The sequence below is a fragment of the Eulemur rufifrons genome, chromosome 7 (genome assembly GCF_041146395.1).
Source record: "Eulemur rufifrons isolate Redbay chromosome 7, OSU_ERuf_1, whole genome shotgun sequence".
NCBI lineage: Eukaryota > Metazoa > Chordata > Mammalia > Primates > Lemuridae > Eulemur > Eulemur rufifrons.
This window is the reverse complement of record NC_090989.1, coordinates 190,045,276-190,061,471: the sequence shown is the minus strand read 5'-3', so window position 1 is coordinate 190,061,471 and position 16,196 is coordinate 190,045,276. Positions and strand designations below refer to the sequence as shown.

General features: G+C 44.0%; 1 protein-coding gene across 1 annotated transcript in view; it reads right to left on the bottom strand.

The window, feature by feature from the left end:
• Window positions 1-8,550: 8,550 nt before the first annotated feature.
• FAF2 (Fas associated factor family member 2) overlaps window positions 8,551-16,196 on the bottom strand; it is a 51,125-nt gene continuing 43,479 nt past the window's right edge. Inside the window, exon 11 of the mRNA XM_069476148.1 lies at window positions 8,551-11,774. Coding sequence (XP_069332249.1) covers window positions 11,592-11,774 — 183 coding nt within the window. The 3' untranslated portion in view covers window positions 8,551-11,591. The remainder of the gene's footprint in view (window positions 11,775-16,196) is intronic.

Sequence of the window (16,196 nt, the reverse complement as noted above, 5' to 3'; positions counted from 1 at the left end):
ACTACAGGTTCGTGCCACCATGCCCAGCTAGTTTTTCTGTTTTTTGTATAGATGAGGTCTCGCCCTTGCTCAGGCTGCTCTTGAACTCCTGACCTTAAGTGATCATCTTGCCTCGACCTCCCAAAGTGCCAGGATTACAGGTGTGACCCGCCGCACCTAGCCAGCCAACTGATCTTTGAACATTCAGTGAAGGGCAGTCTTTTCAAAAAATAAATCGCACAATTTATACAGAAATGAACTCAAAATGGATCACAGATTTAAAGGTAAAACATAAAACTAGAAAATGTTAAGAAAAAGGGTGAGAATCTTCAGGACCTAGGGCTAGGTGAAGAGATCTTGGATATGACACCAAAAACAATCCATAAAAGAAAAAATTGATAACTGGACTTCATCTACAGTCAGACTTTTAAGTAGTAAGCCACATAGCTGACAAAGAACTCATGTGTCAGATACATAAAAACTTAAAACGCAACAAAAGCCAAAAGATCAACATACATTTTACCAAAGAGGATATTTCATGTACTTACAAAAAGATGTCCAACACTTTTAGCCAGTAGAGAAAGGCAAATTAAGCCACAATGAGATATTATTACACACCTATTAAAAGACTAAAACAAAAAAGTAGTGACTATCACATTCTGGCAAGAATGTAGAGAAACTAGATTTCTCATTGCTGGTGGGAATGTAAAATGGTACAGCCACTGTGGAATATAGTTTGGCAGTTTGTTTTAAAACTAAGCAATTACTTATACCCTCCTGGACATTTATCTCAGAAAAATAAAGACATGTCCACGCAAAAAGATGTACACAATTTGCTGATGTGGTACCTTTGGGAAAAAGAAAAAAAAGAGGCCAGGTGTAATGGATGGCTTGTGCCTGAAATCCTGGAGCCCAAGGCGGGGGAGGGTAACTTGAGGCCAGAGGTTTGAGACCAGCCTGCACAACATAGACCCCTGTCTCTACAAAAAATTTAAAAATTGTCTGGGCTTGGTGGTGCATGCCGGTAGTCCCAGCTACTCGGGAGGCTGAGGTGGGAGGATCACTTGAGCCCAGGAGTTCAAGGTTACAGTGAGCTGTGATCGTGCCACTGAACTCCAGCCTGAGTGACAGAGCAAGACCCTGTCTCTAAAAAAAAGAATAAAAAAATATACATATACAAATGTTCATAGCTGTTTTATTTGTAATAGCCCCAAAATGGGAACAACCCAAATGTCCTTTGCTGGGTGAATGGTTAAACAAATTGTGGTATTCCCAGACCATGGAATACTCAGCAGTAAAAAGAAATGAGTTATTGATACATAACAACAACTTGAATGTTTTGCTGGGAAATTATGCTGAGTGAAAAAAGCCAATCACAAAGGTTACATATGTCTCCATTTGCATAACATTATTGACATGACAACGTCAGAGAGATTGAGCACAGATTTGTGGTTGCCAGGGGTTAGGAATGGGGGAGCAGGGAGCGGTGTGCCTATGAAGAGGTAGCATGAGGAAGATCTTTGTGGTGACAGAATGTTCTGTGTCTTGACCATGGTGTGGGTGCACACATCTACACATGCGATGAAACCGAAAGAGCCACACACACCACAAATGGATGCATGTAAGACTGGCGAAATCCATAGATTGTGCCCATGCCAAGTTTCTGATTTTATACAAGAAGTTAGAGCCAACATTACAAATGAGATTAAAATTCTATTGTCTTTGGGCTGAAATTCTGTTATTTTAAAGTGTGGTGGTGTTAGGGGGTAGGAGGTAGGAGGTCATTCTGGTTACTTCCTTTCTATAAGAAGCTCTGCCTGCCAGCAACTACAACAGTACCTGACCCATGTGGATGTTTGTGAATGAATGAATTGGCAGTAAAGTGTGTTTTTATTTTAATAGAAGTTGGCAACATCTTTCCAAAGAGTAAACACTACAAGTTGTCCTCAGAGGAAGGAGGTTGGTGTCCAGGACTGGATGCTTTCTCATCACTTTTGGCCTTTCAGTTCTGCCTGTTGACAAGAAGAACATTCCGGTTCTTCTCTGGGCACAGAGAGTGTAAACACACTCTAAGGGCAGTTTAACAGCCACTGGATCCTCAGTGGCAAGTGGTGGGGTGCTTGGCATGTCATTTGTGCCAAATAAATTCATTCAACAAAACTGGCTGTGTGCTTCTGCCCGGAGCCAGGCACTGTTCTAAGCATCAGGCACACCCTAATGAATGAGACAAAGTTTCTGCCTCCAGAAAGCTGGCATTCTAGGAGTTAGGGAAACATACAAGTCAACGATGACTTCAAATCGTAACAAGGGCCATGAAGGAAAAGATAGTGATAGGGCACCCTGACATAGGTGTGGCCTCTCAGGGGAGGTGACGTTGAGATTAGTGAGACCTGAATGATGAGAAGGAGCCAGTCAGGAGAAGAGCACTCCAAAGAGAGGGAACAGAATGTGCAAAAGCCCAGAGACAAGGATGAGCTTGAGTGGGAACATGGGGAGTGAGGCGGTTTCAGAGGAGGGCAGAGGCCTATCCTGGGCGACCTTATAAACCACGGTGTTTCATGTGCTTCTCAGCATCCTGAGTCGAGCTATTATCTTCAGTTTCCATTAGAGAAACTGAGGCTCAGAAAGGCCTGGGTTCACACCCAGCTAGAAAATGGGAAAATCAGGTAGTTTTATAGTCTCCACTCCTGCACTCTCCAAGTCAGAGAACGCACTTCTGAAAAGACCAGACAGGCCCCTGGGGCTGGCTGGCCTCTGAAGCTCGGAGACCTCTCCTCCGTCTGTCCTGCCTCCTCCAGACTCCGGGTTCACCCTGCCCCACCCACCACCTACAGCTTCCCCATGCCTCTGTCCCTTGAGGGGTTCTTGGGGGACCTGTGGCAACAATTCTGTTTCATTTTTCTTTTCTAGTCCCAAATATAAACCTCCTTTGTTATTTCACAGGAAAATGGAGAATATCAAAGGAAGAGGTTTCCATGCTTGCCTTTCCTTCCCCTCCCTGTCTTCTCCAGCTCCCCTGGGAGGGGATGGACGCAGTGGAAGAACCAGTATCCCAATCTAGTCTCACTTTTGTCAGCTTCCTCCTTCCTTTTCTCTTCCAGCCACCCCCAAAATTCTCATGGTTTCCCCAACAACCCCCCCCCTTTTTTTTTGAGACAGAGTCTCCCTTTGTTGCTGTGGCATCAGCCTAGCTCACAGCAACCTCAAACTCCTGGGCTCAAGTGATCCTCCTGCCTCAGCCTCCCGAGTAGCTGGGACTACAGGCATGTGCCACCATGCCCGGCTAATTTTTTCTCTCTCTATATATATTTTAGCTGTCCATATGATTTCTTTCTATTTTTAGTAGAGGTGGGGTCTCGCTCTTGCTCAGGCTGGTCTCGAACTCCTGAGCTCAAACAATCCTCCCGCCTCGGCCTCGCAGAGTCCAACAAGCCTATTTCTCCCCCGTGTTGTGCACGTTGTTTGCACTACCATGCTGCCAAGTTATCCCTCGCGGGACCTTTCTGTTTTCTTGACGGTAAAACTACTATTGCCTTCCTCCTAGTTCCCACTGAGGAAACACAGGCTCAGAGAGGGAAGATAACTTGCCCAAGACTGCAGAGCAAACCAGCAGCAGAGCTGGGACGCAGCCCCAGGTCTGCCCGCCTCCTGCACCCCTGTGCCGGTGAATCACACTACGTTGCCTCGAATCATCTAACTTCTCTCCTCCTTCTGGTAAGCATGCTCCTATCCCAAAGCCCAGCTGAAACGTCCTCTCCTCAGGCAAGTTTCCCTGACCCCTCCCTCAAACCAGAGCCAGCCACCGTCCACTCTGGGCTTCCACAGCACGCGGAGCGCAGGCTCTCCTCTGTGTGCCTCACCTGCCACGATCCATCCTGCTGGCTGCCCACGTCTCCGCCTCACCAGACCGAGGGCCATCACATTTGCCACAGTCCCAGACCCTAGCAAAAGGGCAAGGACACAGTAGGCATCAGTATTTTCTGAATAGATGATTGAATAAGCAAACAAATGAATGAACGGCTGGGAGAGAATGTGTCTGGCCCCAGGGCCCAGGTGATCTTGCTCAGGCTCTGCCCTTTCCATTCTTTGCTTAGTGAAATTTCCTGTTATTCGTCCCACTTCCAATTATGTTTTGTATGATGACCACTCCTCCCCCACACTCCAGCCCTCACCCCCTGCAGTTCTGACAAGCTGGGACAAACCCATCTACAGGCCTCTGCTGCAGTTTCTGCCTTGGGTGGAGGCTCACAGAGAGAGGCGCCGCCTCCTGGGAAGGCCCTCGGAACAGCAGCGGACTCACAGCTGGGCAGTGCCCCGGGTGGGCAGGTCCCCCCGAGGGGCCAGCACTAGAGTGTAGTTCAGCCAGATGTTAGCCACATCTACTGAGCATGGATGTATTTTAGTGTATGAATAGACATATTTGCGATTTTAACCAAAGTGTATCCACAGAAAAAAGCTGGAAGCATATGCCAAAATATTAGTGTTATTCATTTTGGATGGTGGGAATAATGGTCTTTTCTTTATGCTTTTCTCCAATTTTCTACAAGGCTCTGCCTCATTGTATTAGAGTACAACTGAGCACAGAAGCCCGTCTGCCTGTTGATCATGTTCCGTCCCAAAGGTAGGCTCTGATGACACTGTCCTCCACAGCTGGCAAGGCCTCCCCATAGCTGGGCTCAGCTCATTCTTTCTGAGTCTGGCTTTCAATTCTGGGGACCTACCCCATAGTCTCCCAATACATCCATTTTTTTTCCTTAAATTAGCTAGAGTGGGATTCTGATTTGATGCTTGTAACAAAACCCCTCTAATACGGGCACCAGAATGTAACAGTTGGGTGAGAGGACATCCAGGTGTGTGCAGTTTGTGTCTGAACTGGCGTAACAGCCACTTAGGATTTACACCTACCCTCCTTGCCAGTACCTGGGTTCAAGCAGAATCTATGTGATTCTGGGAAGACCAGAGTCACATGGTCTGGCACCTACCTGCCTTGCTGATAACCAGAGGAATTTGAGAAAAGACATTTAAACCACTTCTCTTGAATATCAGTACAGTTTTAGGCAGGAAAGTGCATGGTGTGTCTAGGGAACAATCAGGAGACTCATGGGGCAGATTAACGCGACCACGTGAAGGAACAGAGAAAAACGAAGCTGTGAAGCTTGGCAAGGGCTCCGGTGCTGAGGCCCCTGACCTCTGGCTGGGGAGCTGGACTTTGCTCTTGGACAAAGGGGGCGCTAATAGTTTCTGAATGCTGCACGTAACCTGCTTTCAGAAAGAAACTGGCAGCTGGGAGGAAGGTAGAGTGGTGACAGCTGCCTACCTTTTTGTGACTGCTCCCCTACACACTCATGGTATGTCTCACCTGGGTCCTCAGTGTTGCCCAGAAAGCATTCCAGTCTTCCCAATCTCTTAATCTCCAAAGCAGCTATTTCAAATCTTCCCCATGCTTCTTAGATCTCTGACCCTATTGCTTCCCCTAGCCTGAGAGAGAGGACAGAAGCTGTCAGAAGGGGACACCCTCAACTTCTGCCTTGGAACCTACAAACGCACCAACTTCCCATTCCTTCCTCCAAGACCACAGCCCCGGTGACATCTTTCTCTGCCTATCTTCAGCCTCTTCCTCTAACATCTCATTGCCTTTATTTGATCTTAGTGTATATATAGTTAAAATTTTACCCATCAGTGGATTTAAGATTTGGACATTTTACTGTATGTAAAATACATCTCTTTAAAAAAATACACCCAAAAGACAGAAGGGAAAGAGGAAGCAGGTGGTATCACAAAACAATTTTGAGGTGAAAAAGGAAGATGAAGTTCTGTGACAAGACCTCAGTTTTTCTCAGGAGGTGGTGGTTGTAACAACGGGCCTAGAGCGGGGATGCAGGTAGGCTTGGGCTCGAGAAAGGTAGACACGCTGGGGCAGTCCCTGTGCAGCAAAAAGGCACAGAAGTTTCCTAGAGCTGGGTTTAAAGAATGGGCACCAACATCCAGGGCCCCTCAGTTTGCTCTGATATATGCTGGGATCCCGCAGTTTAAAGCGCAGGGGAAAGAAATCAAGTGGTTGAGTTTGCTTCGGGAATTGCAACAATTGGTATGGGCATGTAACGGAGAGGGGAATGAAGCCAACAAGGTTCTAGTAAAATTCAGACAACTGGAGACACAAAAGCTTTGAGGAGGGCAGAGCAGGACAGTGGCGCTGGAGAGAGTCTGTGCTCAGAGGGATTGGTGCTGAGGTCTTGAGGGTGAAGCACGGCAGAGGGATAGCAGGGAAGAAAGCTAATACTTACTCAGCATTGTGATGCCGACTGCCAGGCTCTTCACAATCGGCTCATTTAAACAGCACCTCAACTTTACCAGGATGTGCTACTATAACATTTACAGATGAGGTCTGTAACTTGCCCTAGATCATAGCAAGAACAATTCCAAATCTAGATTTGACTCTTAGGTCTCTTTTCACCACTCAGCTGCTATACAACTTAAATCGGGAACAGCAGAACCAGAATTTCAGGGAATCTACATATGTAGGTGTGGAGGTCATCTAGGTTGCTAGCTGCCAACTCCTGGAGAATGGCTAGCAGCAACCATAAGAGGATAAAGTCATCCAAGCAGATGGCATGTGCTTCAGCGCTCTCCTTCAGGACCATGCGTCAAAGTGGTAGAACAGAAATACAGATCCTGCTTCCATGTGCCAAGATTCCTGGGAAAATGAGCGGCCTTTGCTTGAGGGTTTCTTGAAGTGGCGTCTTCAAGGGAAAATCAGGTTTCAACTAAAGGGGAAGAACCCTGGGAGTTTTGGGGTGTCATTTGGAGAGTTAGCAAGAGGGACAGAAGGCAAAGGGAGGAGGGCTAGGAGAGGCTCAGCACATGTGGTGGCTGAGCGCACGGGCAAGAGGGACTTGGGGAGCTAGAGGCTGCACCAGAGTAAAAGTGCGCATGGAATTCCAATCGCAACGCCAGACAGAGTGTCAAGAAGAGTGCCAGGCACTGTCTGCCAGTAAGTAAAGCCTAAACTTCATCCCCTCTTTTTCTACTCTTCCCTTACCCACACCTAGGGTAAACCTTCAGTAGTGAGTAAACTGCAAACTGTTTTGAAGAGGCCCAGTGTGGTGGCTCACGCCTATAATCCCAGAACTTTGAGAAGCTGAGGTAGGAGGATCACTTGAGGCCAAGAGTTTGAGACCAACCTGAGCAACACTGCAAGACCCTGTCTCCACAAAAAATAAAATTGCTGTGTGCCTGTAGTCCCAACTACTCAGAAGGATTGCTTGAGCCTAAGAGTTCGAGGCAGCAGTGAGCAATAATCCTGCCACTGCACTCTAGCCCGGGCGACAAAGCAAGACTCTGCCTCTTAAAAACAAAAACAAATAAAAAAACCAACCAGGAATAGGAGGTATTCCAAACACCTACAGTGTGTATGTGCCAGGCGCTATGCAATAGCAATTCATTTAATTTTCACAGCAATGCTACAATCACCCTATTTTACAGATAATAAAACTTAGGCCTAGAGAGTTGAGGTCACTTGGCCAAAATCATGGCCACAGCCAGGATTTAAAACCAGGTGTATCTGGCATCAGAGTTGAATTTTCCTTGATTGTTAATCACAAAATTTTTATACATAAGCTTCAGAATCAATTACGACATACTCATTTTTAGTGGCTTCTTAGGTGAATAAACTCCTCTTGCAGACTTACTAGACTGAGCAGATGTTCTGACTTACACTTAACATGTACATTTCAAAAAAAAAAAAAAAAAATATATATATATATATGAATGCCCTACTTCCGTGGACAAACAGGGCAGACTCTGAAGGTGACAAGAGTATGTACTCAAAAATGAGTTATTTGCACAAGGACAGTGGAGAAGAGAAAGGCAGAGAACTGAGACTTAAATTTCCTCTCAGAAATGAAAACTTGAGCAAAACTACCCTAGGAGGGGAAGTCCAATGGACCAAAATCTATTAGATTAGAAGTGACTCTACTCTAGCCACTCCTTTGCAAGTACATAGGTCTGTTCTAACAGGAGAAATGAAAAATTCCTTAAGAAACTGAAATTACTGCAGGAAAATATTCCTTCAAAATATACTCCCATGGAGAAGGAACAAATACTTAACGACATCTACTATGTGCCAGGAGCTTCATATACATTTATTTGATTTAATCCACAAACCTATCCTGAGGCAGATGGCTTTATCTTTATTTACAGGTGGGGAAGCTAAAGTTCATGGAAGCTAAAGAACTTGCCCAAGGTCACAAAGCTGAAAAATGACAAAGCCCAGTTTTGAACCCAGATCTGTCTGCTCTACCACATCATACTGCCTAAGTTGCTAATTTTCAAAGGAATACAAGATAGAAGAACTATTTTAACTCCTTGCTTCTCAGCACTGCAAAATTCCCTGCTCCCTCCTCCAGCATTTTTCAACCTTTCCTTCATACATAGAAAAATATCTACCACATCTCTCCTAGAGAGAAAGACCCACAGCTTTTTACAAAATTTTTGTTATAAAACATTTAATGTTAACCTACAATACAATGTAAACTTTTATGAAAAAAATGTAAAGTACACTAGATTTCTGCAGTAAGTTATCGCATAACCACTCAGGTGCAGTGCAAGTTGGGGCGCTGCATCCTTAATGGATGGATTTCCCGTTGCTGTGTTGCTTGCAAGTCCTAAAAACACCAGTTGTAAAGGGGAGCTCCTTGTTCAGGCACCAGATGATAATACTCCCCTGATTCTGCATTCTGGGGGTTATCACTCCTTCTCACAGTCATTTTCTGAAACTCTTTCCTTGGCCTTGGCACCATTAGCAATTTCCATAATAACTGCTCATTTGAAGATTATAGGTTCGTTTTAGTTTTTAAACAGATAGGTATTCTCCTCTGGCTATCTCTTATCATGGTAGAGGCAAGCAAGGAGAAAGAAATGTTTGCTGCAGGAAATTCTGCAGAAGTGGGAGAAAAGACCAGAATGGCCCACTGAGGCTGCAAAAATTCAACTGACTCCAAACCGGTGTCTTTGCTTGGTCATTTCCCATGGTTACGCAGCTGAATCTACAACTTCAGTCTTGGGAGTACAGAACAAAATTTGAAACAAGTGTTTTTATTTAGTTGGTGACTTGGCATTTGGAAACAACAGCTGAAATATCCCAGAGGTGATTTGGAAACAAGAGCAAATGCCTGCAGATCACCAGCTTCTCAGTGTTTTCTCCCTTACAGGTCCCATCAATCTCCCAGAGGTCTTTGGGAGTAACATAGAGATTGTACTGGCATTAAGTGACAAATGTGCAGCCCATATTTCACTGAGGAAAGGAAATGGCACCAAGTCAGCAGCACTAGGGTCAGCAGAGAGACAGGTACAGGGTCTAAGAGCAGAACTGGTCCAAAAGGGAATGGGAAGGGCAATGTGCTGCGTGTGAAGCCTCTTGAACCTACAGGAAATGGGTAGGCTGTTGCAAGAGTCGTATTGACAAAACGATTAGAGACCTTTTTTAATACTCTGGCATCTGACCTCCTTTACTGAGCAAGTTATCAAAAGTCAAGAGGCATAAAGTGCACAGTGTAGAGTAAGATGAGATTGAATTATGGAGGAAAAAAAATCACAATTTCCTCAAAGAGGTGTGGGCAGGATACTTATGCAGTACACCCAGCCCAGCAAAGGCCCCCAGTAGCCTCCTGTGTGCCACCAGGGAAGCAGCTGTGCATTCCAGACAGGGAGGGAGGCTCCGAGTTAAGCGGTAAAAGTCCTCTATGCATGGTTGTCAGAGGGAAGCAGATTGCCCATAAGGTTCAACGCAGAACACGGTTTATCCTGGCGTTCACCCCAGATCCATTTCATGACAACAGTCAAATGGCAATTTCCCACTCATCTGGACTTGGGACAGCAGAAAACAAAGTGGAAGGACAATAGGCAGTCAGGGACAGAATTATATTTTCCCAGAGACGGTGTTCTAGTCACCTGTGCCAAGGCCACCGGGAAATTTTCAGACTCTTCAGGCGATATCTGAAGGTGCCTCACCCTGCCCCATGATGTTTACTCCAACAACAGGGCTGCAGAGAACAGTAACCATATTACTGCTACCTCAAAGACTGGTCCTTAGGTTTTAGTTAAGCACAAGACAAAGCCTTTGGAGACTACAAATCTAGCAAGTTACGCTTTATCTGAAGCCCCTGCCCTCACTGCACGCTAGGAACTACAGTAACTTCAGTGGGTTGTGGTGTTACGACGAGCCGGCACCAGTCCAGCTATAGAAAGCTTTGGAATGCTTGTCAACACACACTGGCATCTGTTAATACATGGCCTGACCCATGTACCCATTACCATAAACTCAACCACAGACGAGACATCCAGAGGTTTAAAAAAACCCCTGTTACTTCAACATAGTAATAGAGGGAGAGGATAAAAACTGCCTCCAGAAGGTGGCTACATCAGAAACTGAAACGTGCCTCCAACAGTTTACAGGCTGGGAGTCCTGTCTTGGCTTCCTTCAGGCTTCTGGTTCCTTCTATCTTTAAAACACACACCCACCAAGACAGGCAGGGCACTCTCATGTGGCTCTGCTGGCTCCACCACAGGCCCTGCTAGTCCTTTGGAAAGGCACCAAGCTTGGCAATTCAGGAAAGCTTGGGGCTAGGAGGAACAGTATGCACACGTGAGAAGAGGAATGAAGAGCTGCTATCCTTTGGTTCACACCCCGTAACAACCACCTGGTACAGATTTCAAGAAAAGGCTGCACTTGTGTGTAAAGGTGAGTTCACACCACATACTTGGGTGTATCTGTACGTACACGGGCCTTTGTGGGGCTATAAATCCAGATTTCCTCCCACTGCTTCAAGTGGGGTACATAGATGGCAAGAAAGGACAGTAAGAGTTGGACCAAAAAGAATGACCTCTCTGGGAACATGAGAGGGACAATGGCAGAAATAAGCACAAACCAGCCCGGGGCACCTTTATTACACTACTATGGGCTAAGGAGCCCAGGGAATGAACTTGTGGGTTTAAGAATTGGCTCTTTATCAGTTAAATTAATGAAAAAAAAAAAAAAATACACCTATGTCAGCCTCATTCCTTTGGTCATTACAAAGCAACAGAAAGTTATTTGTAAATTGTGGGCAGTTCAAGGAACATCTCTGTTCTGTGCTTTCTCTTCCTCTCTTCTCCTGAGGTGGGAGAAGCAAGTCCTTAGGAGATGCTGCAGTAAGTAGCTGGTTGGAGGTTTTTCACTTTTATTTTCCATAAAAGCAAGAATGAATGAGAACTAATGGGAATGTCCCCATCCGCAGCTGGGACAATGGATGGGTTGAAGATGAAGAGTCTCTGCTTGCTGGAAGGTGCATGTGCAGAGGCCGTAGGGAAGGGTGGGCTTGTTGAGGGGGATGGTCACTGCTAACTTTGCGCGCGCACATGCGCACACACACGCACACACACACACACACACACAAGTTCTGACTCTTGCAGGCAGCATGGTTTCTGATCCTTCCTTAGGATGCAGCAGTCTTTTTAAAAAAAATATTGTATAATAATAATAATATGAATTTCTCTCTCTCTTTTTTTGTTGTTTGTTTTCTGTTTTTTCCATTTCTTTTAGGGATCGGGGTAGGAATGGAGAGAAAGAAAAAGTGTCATTCATCTGTTAGGTCCTGAACAAAGAGAACTTCTGTGTGGCTGAGTCCAGCTTCCTGCAGTGTAGGGGGACTGGGCCACTCCTCTGAAGGGACACAGGGCAGCACCCGCCTGGGAAAATTGGCTTCAATCTGAAACTTTTCAGGGCTTTCCTTCAGGGAGAATAAGAAGTCGTGGATTACCTGCAGAAGTCACATGAAAAAAGAAGGGCAGTGAGAAAAAGAGAGACACACACATGACCATAAAGTCAAATGTCCCCCAAATCACCCTAGGATGACTCTGAGATACGAAATAACTATACTACATCGGAATTCTACTTCGAGTTCTTTCCATTTTCCAGGGCAAACGTGGGGAAACCCTTTTAAAAGAAATTACACAAGCCCAAGCTAGTACTATTCTAAACTGATTCATCTGTATCTTCTTTGACAACTTGTCTGATTTAATGCTGAAAAATTTTTACTTAGAAATAATTACAAAGTTACAGAAAAGATGGAAGTATAAGACACAGAATTTTTTTCTTTGACCAGTTGAGAGTGAGTTGCCAACCTGATGTCCCATCACCCCAGAATACTTGAGGGCATATGTCTTATAAACAGGACAATCTTCTATATAACCACAACTCAGCACTAAAATCAGGAAATTTGATGACCGGATGGTGTGTGCCTGTAATCCCAGCTACTTGGGAGGCTCAGGCAGGAGGACCTTTTGAACCCAGGAGTTCGAGTCCACCCTGGACAATGTAGCAAGACCCTCATCTCAAAAACAAAAGCAAAAAACAAAGCAAATAAAAAAATTTAGGAAATTTAACTGACACGTTATTACCATAATATATAGTACATTATACTTTAAGCCTCATTCAAGTTTTACCAGTTGTCTTTTATAGCAAAAGGATCCAGTTTTAAATCAATTCCTCAGTCTTTCCTTGACTTTCATGACCTTGACATTTTTAAAGTTATTGGTCAGTTACTTTGTAGAATGTCCCTCAATTTGTCTGATGTTTACTCACAAATATTACAGAAATATGCTGCCTTTTACTCAATGCATCGCATCCAAGTGGAGTGCAACTACAATTTGTCCCATTACCTAGGGTCACTTTGATCGCTCAATCACAGTGGTGTCTGCTAGGCTTCTCCACTGCAAGTCATTCTTTTTCTCTTTATGATTCATCAGTATTTTGTGGGGAGATACTTTGAAACTCTAGAGATATTCCGTTCCTCAATCTTTCAACTGATTTATTTATATCAATGTAGATTCATGATTTTTTGCTTTATTCAACAGTTTATAATTTATTTTAATATTCAAATTATTCCAGATGGAGTCAGCCTGAATAACTCACTTCTGTGTCTTTCTGACATGTCCTCATCATTCTCTGAACAATTCCTTGCTTCCTGGAATAAGCTGTTCCAGGCTGATCTTTTATTTTCCCTGCCCCAGCCCTAGAATCATCCATTTCTTCAAGGAGCCCTGGTTCTTTTTAATAGACAATGGTATTTAAAAGTCAAGCTCTAGGTGCTAGGTGTGCTTATTGCTACTGGGGAGTTGCTGCTTCTAGGCACTTTTTATGGATAGGGTTAGAGAATATGTGTGTGTGTGTGTACGTCCCTGCACCTATGTGTACGTATAAAAAATATATAAAAATCATGACTTCACCCTCCCGCCACACCCTGCCCATAAACCTGGGACTTCCTATGTATACCCTCCTTACGCTGTTCTGGCTTTGCCACCTCCACCCTGGACCAGCTGGGCTGGTGTCCCTGCATATGCCCCCATGTGTGGACATACTCTTTAACCTGATCAAGATCTGACAGCCTTACATGGACTCCCCGTGTATGGGAATGCCCTTCCTACCCTACTCTGGCTCTGACAAGGCACAGGTAAATCCTTAGTGAGAAGGAGGCAACACCAGGAGAATTTCACACTGCTGAAACGTAAACTGTGAGAGAAATGCCTGTGTACAGGCCACTGTTGTCTCTCCCTGTCTCTTCATACTACACATTAGGAATAGGCATGCCCTGCCCTCTCCATCTAGCATGCTACTTCTAACAAAGACTCAGCTAATCTTTTTCAGGTCAACCTCAAAGATAAGAAAAACACCATTCAAGTTATCCTTCATTTTTTGGAGGAATCTACTTCTATTTTCTTTCAATTATACCTGTCAGAATGATGCATTCTCTGGGTTTATTCTTCTCTGTGTGAAGTAGTCCTTCCTTTATTTGTCTTAAATTTACCTCCTCAGGGATTTTTAAGGGACTACAATTCCAGAATTTAAGGAGTAAATCCATGTTCCTCTTATCTAATCCATTCATGATTTTATAAACCTCTCACATTTTAGTCTATCAACCTCAGTCATTTTCAGTTCCCTTCTCTGACCCTCTTGCAATTTCCGTTAATGCTCACTCTCCTTCTTTTCTTGGGGTGCTTCAGTTAGATCTGCACCAAGTATTCTTGGTAGGCAATCAACAAAGGTTTTATATAAGACTGAAATAATAACTTTCTTTTTCAATCATTGCTTGAGAATTCCAAACACTGGTACAAAACTGCATTTTTTTGTTTACCAATGACAAAGGGCTGACACCACCAGACGTCCCTTTTAGTTTGTAATGGACAGAAAAATTAGTTCCAGGCTGAGTATAATTTGCATTTCTCATTCATATTAAAGAAAGCCAGCTGCCACTTTTCTGCCCACTCATGGGACCTGGAGATTTTTCTGTAGTTTATCCTTTTTTATCTTAGCATTTAACTCAAGAGCTGAGCATCATCTGCAAATGTCACTCCTTGAGATTACTTATGAAGGGACAAGTTCACAGTAGGATGACACAGGTCTGTAAGAGTCCTACAAAACACTCAATCACGATTTGGTTCTATGTAATTTTCTCTGCGAGTGTTAAATTCCAGGCCAGCACCACCAGTGTACTTCTCCTTTACACTTCTTTCCCAACTCTAAGCCTCAATTATGGCCAAGCATTTCTCTCAGTCTCATGTGGTCATGGTGATCTTTTTTTAAGAAAACAGCTTTTAGCGAAGAATCTATTTAAAAGTCTTCAAAGACTAAATAGTTAATGAATGGTTGGTTCCTGTGGCCACAGGCCTATTTTTTTTTTGTATTTGAAAATATCAAGGGGGCATAAATGTTTTTGTTAATGGACACACTGTACAATGCTGAAGTCAGGGCTTTCAGTGTGCCCATAACCTGGATAGTGTTCACTGTACCCGATAGGTAAGCTTTTAATCCCTCACCCCTTTCCTATCTTCCCCACTTCTGTTTCCAATGTCCTGTATGTCTCTTTATGCCCCTGTGTACCCATCATTCAGCACAGGCCTATTGTGTTCCACAATTTCTAACACATTTTTTCCTTCAAAACTCTCAGGAAACTTTGGTTAGGTTTTTCACATACAGTTTTATCTATCAGAGTAGTGGGAGTAGAAACTTCAAGAAGTTCCATAGAGCTCAGCTGTACAACAGCACAATTGCTAGTGAACATGTAAGCTAAAATCCATATGCAAAATCCATAGTTGGGAAACCCAGGGGAAGGGAATTTAATTTACTAACCACCTAACCACCTACTGTATGAGGCACATTCATATTAGCCAATTAAAAAAATCCAAAGTTAGTGGCTGGACACAGTGGCTCATGCCTGTAATCCTACCACTCTGGGAAGCCGAGGCAGGAGGATTGCTTGAGCTTAGAAGTTCAAGACCAGCCTGAGCAACAGTGAGACCCCCTCTCTACTAAAAACAGAAAAAATTAGCCGGGCATGGTGGTGCATGCCTGTAGTCCCAGCTACTTGGAAGGCTGAGACAGGAGGATTGTTTGAGCCCAAGAGTTTGAGGTTGCTGTGAGCTAGGCTGATGCCACAGCACTTTAGCCCAGGCAACAGAGCAAGACTATCTCAGAAAAAAATAAAAAAAAAAATCCAAAGTTGGAGACATGTGTACTTCCCCCAATATAAATAAATGTATAAATGAAAGAGAAATAAAACAAGGAAGCTATTTGCTTCTCTCTTACCAGGATGCCTCATACTTTTATTCTTTATTAGTTCTTTGAGTCTTACATTCCCCACTGGCCAGGAAGCACCATGAATTCCAGAACCACGTCTCACTCATCTGTAGAATCCCTCCAGTGTCTTGCTCAGTGCATGACATATCTCTAGTTTAAAGTTATTAGAGGGCAGAGTATATTTCTGTTTTACAAATAGGAAGTCTCAGGCCCTATAAAAGATTCTGTAACTTGCCCAATGTTCTCCAGTTAAACAAGGAGAAGCAATGAATGTGCTACCCAGCCTCACTTGACTACAGTGCATCCTCATTTCTATAATCAAGTTTACTCTTGATTATTTCAAGTGATAAGGGAAATGGCAGAATCTAATATAGCTGTAAATTTGGAAAGGCAACATACCAACTCTCAATATAAGCAGAAACTTTCTTTTGGTTATAAATACCAAAGATAATAATTAGCATTTGAGTGTTTACTACAAGCCAGGCACAATGCTGAGTATTTTATTTTATAGATATCAAACATACAAGGTAGCCTCAGAAAGCTGAGTGTGGTGGCTTACACCTGTAATCCCAGGTACTTGGGAGGCCGGGGTGGGAGAACTGTGTGA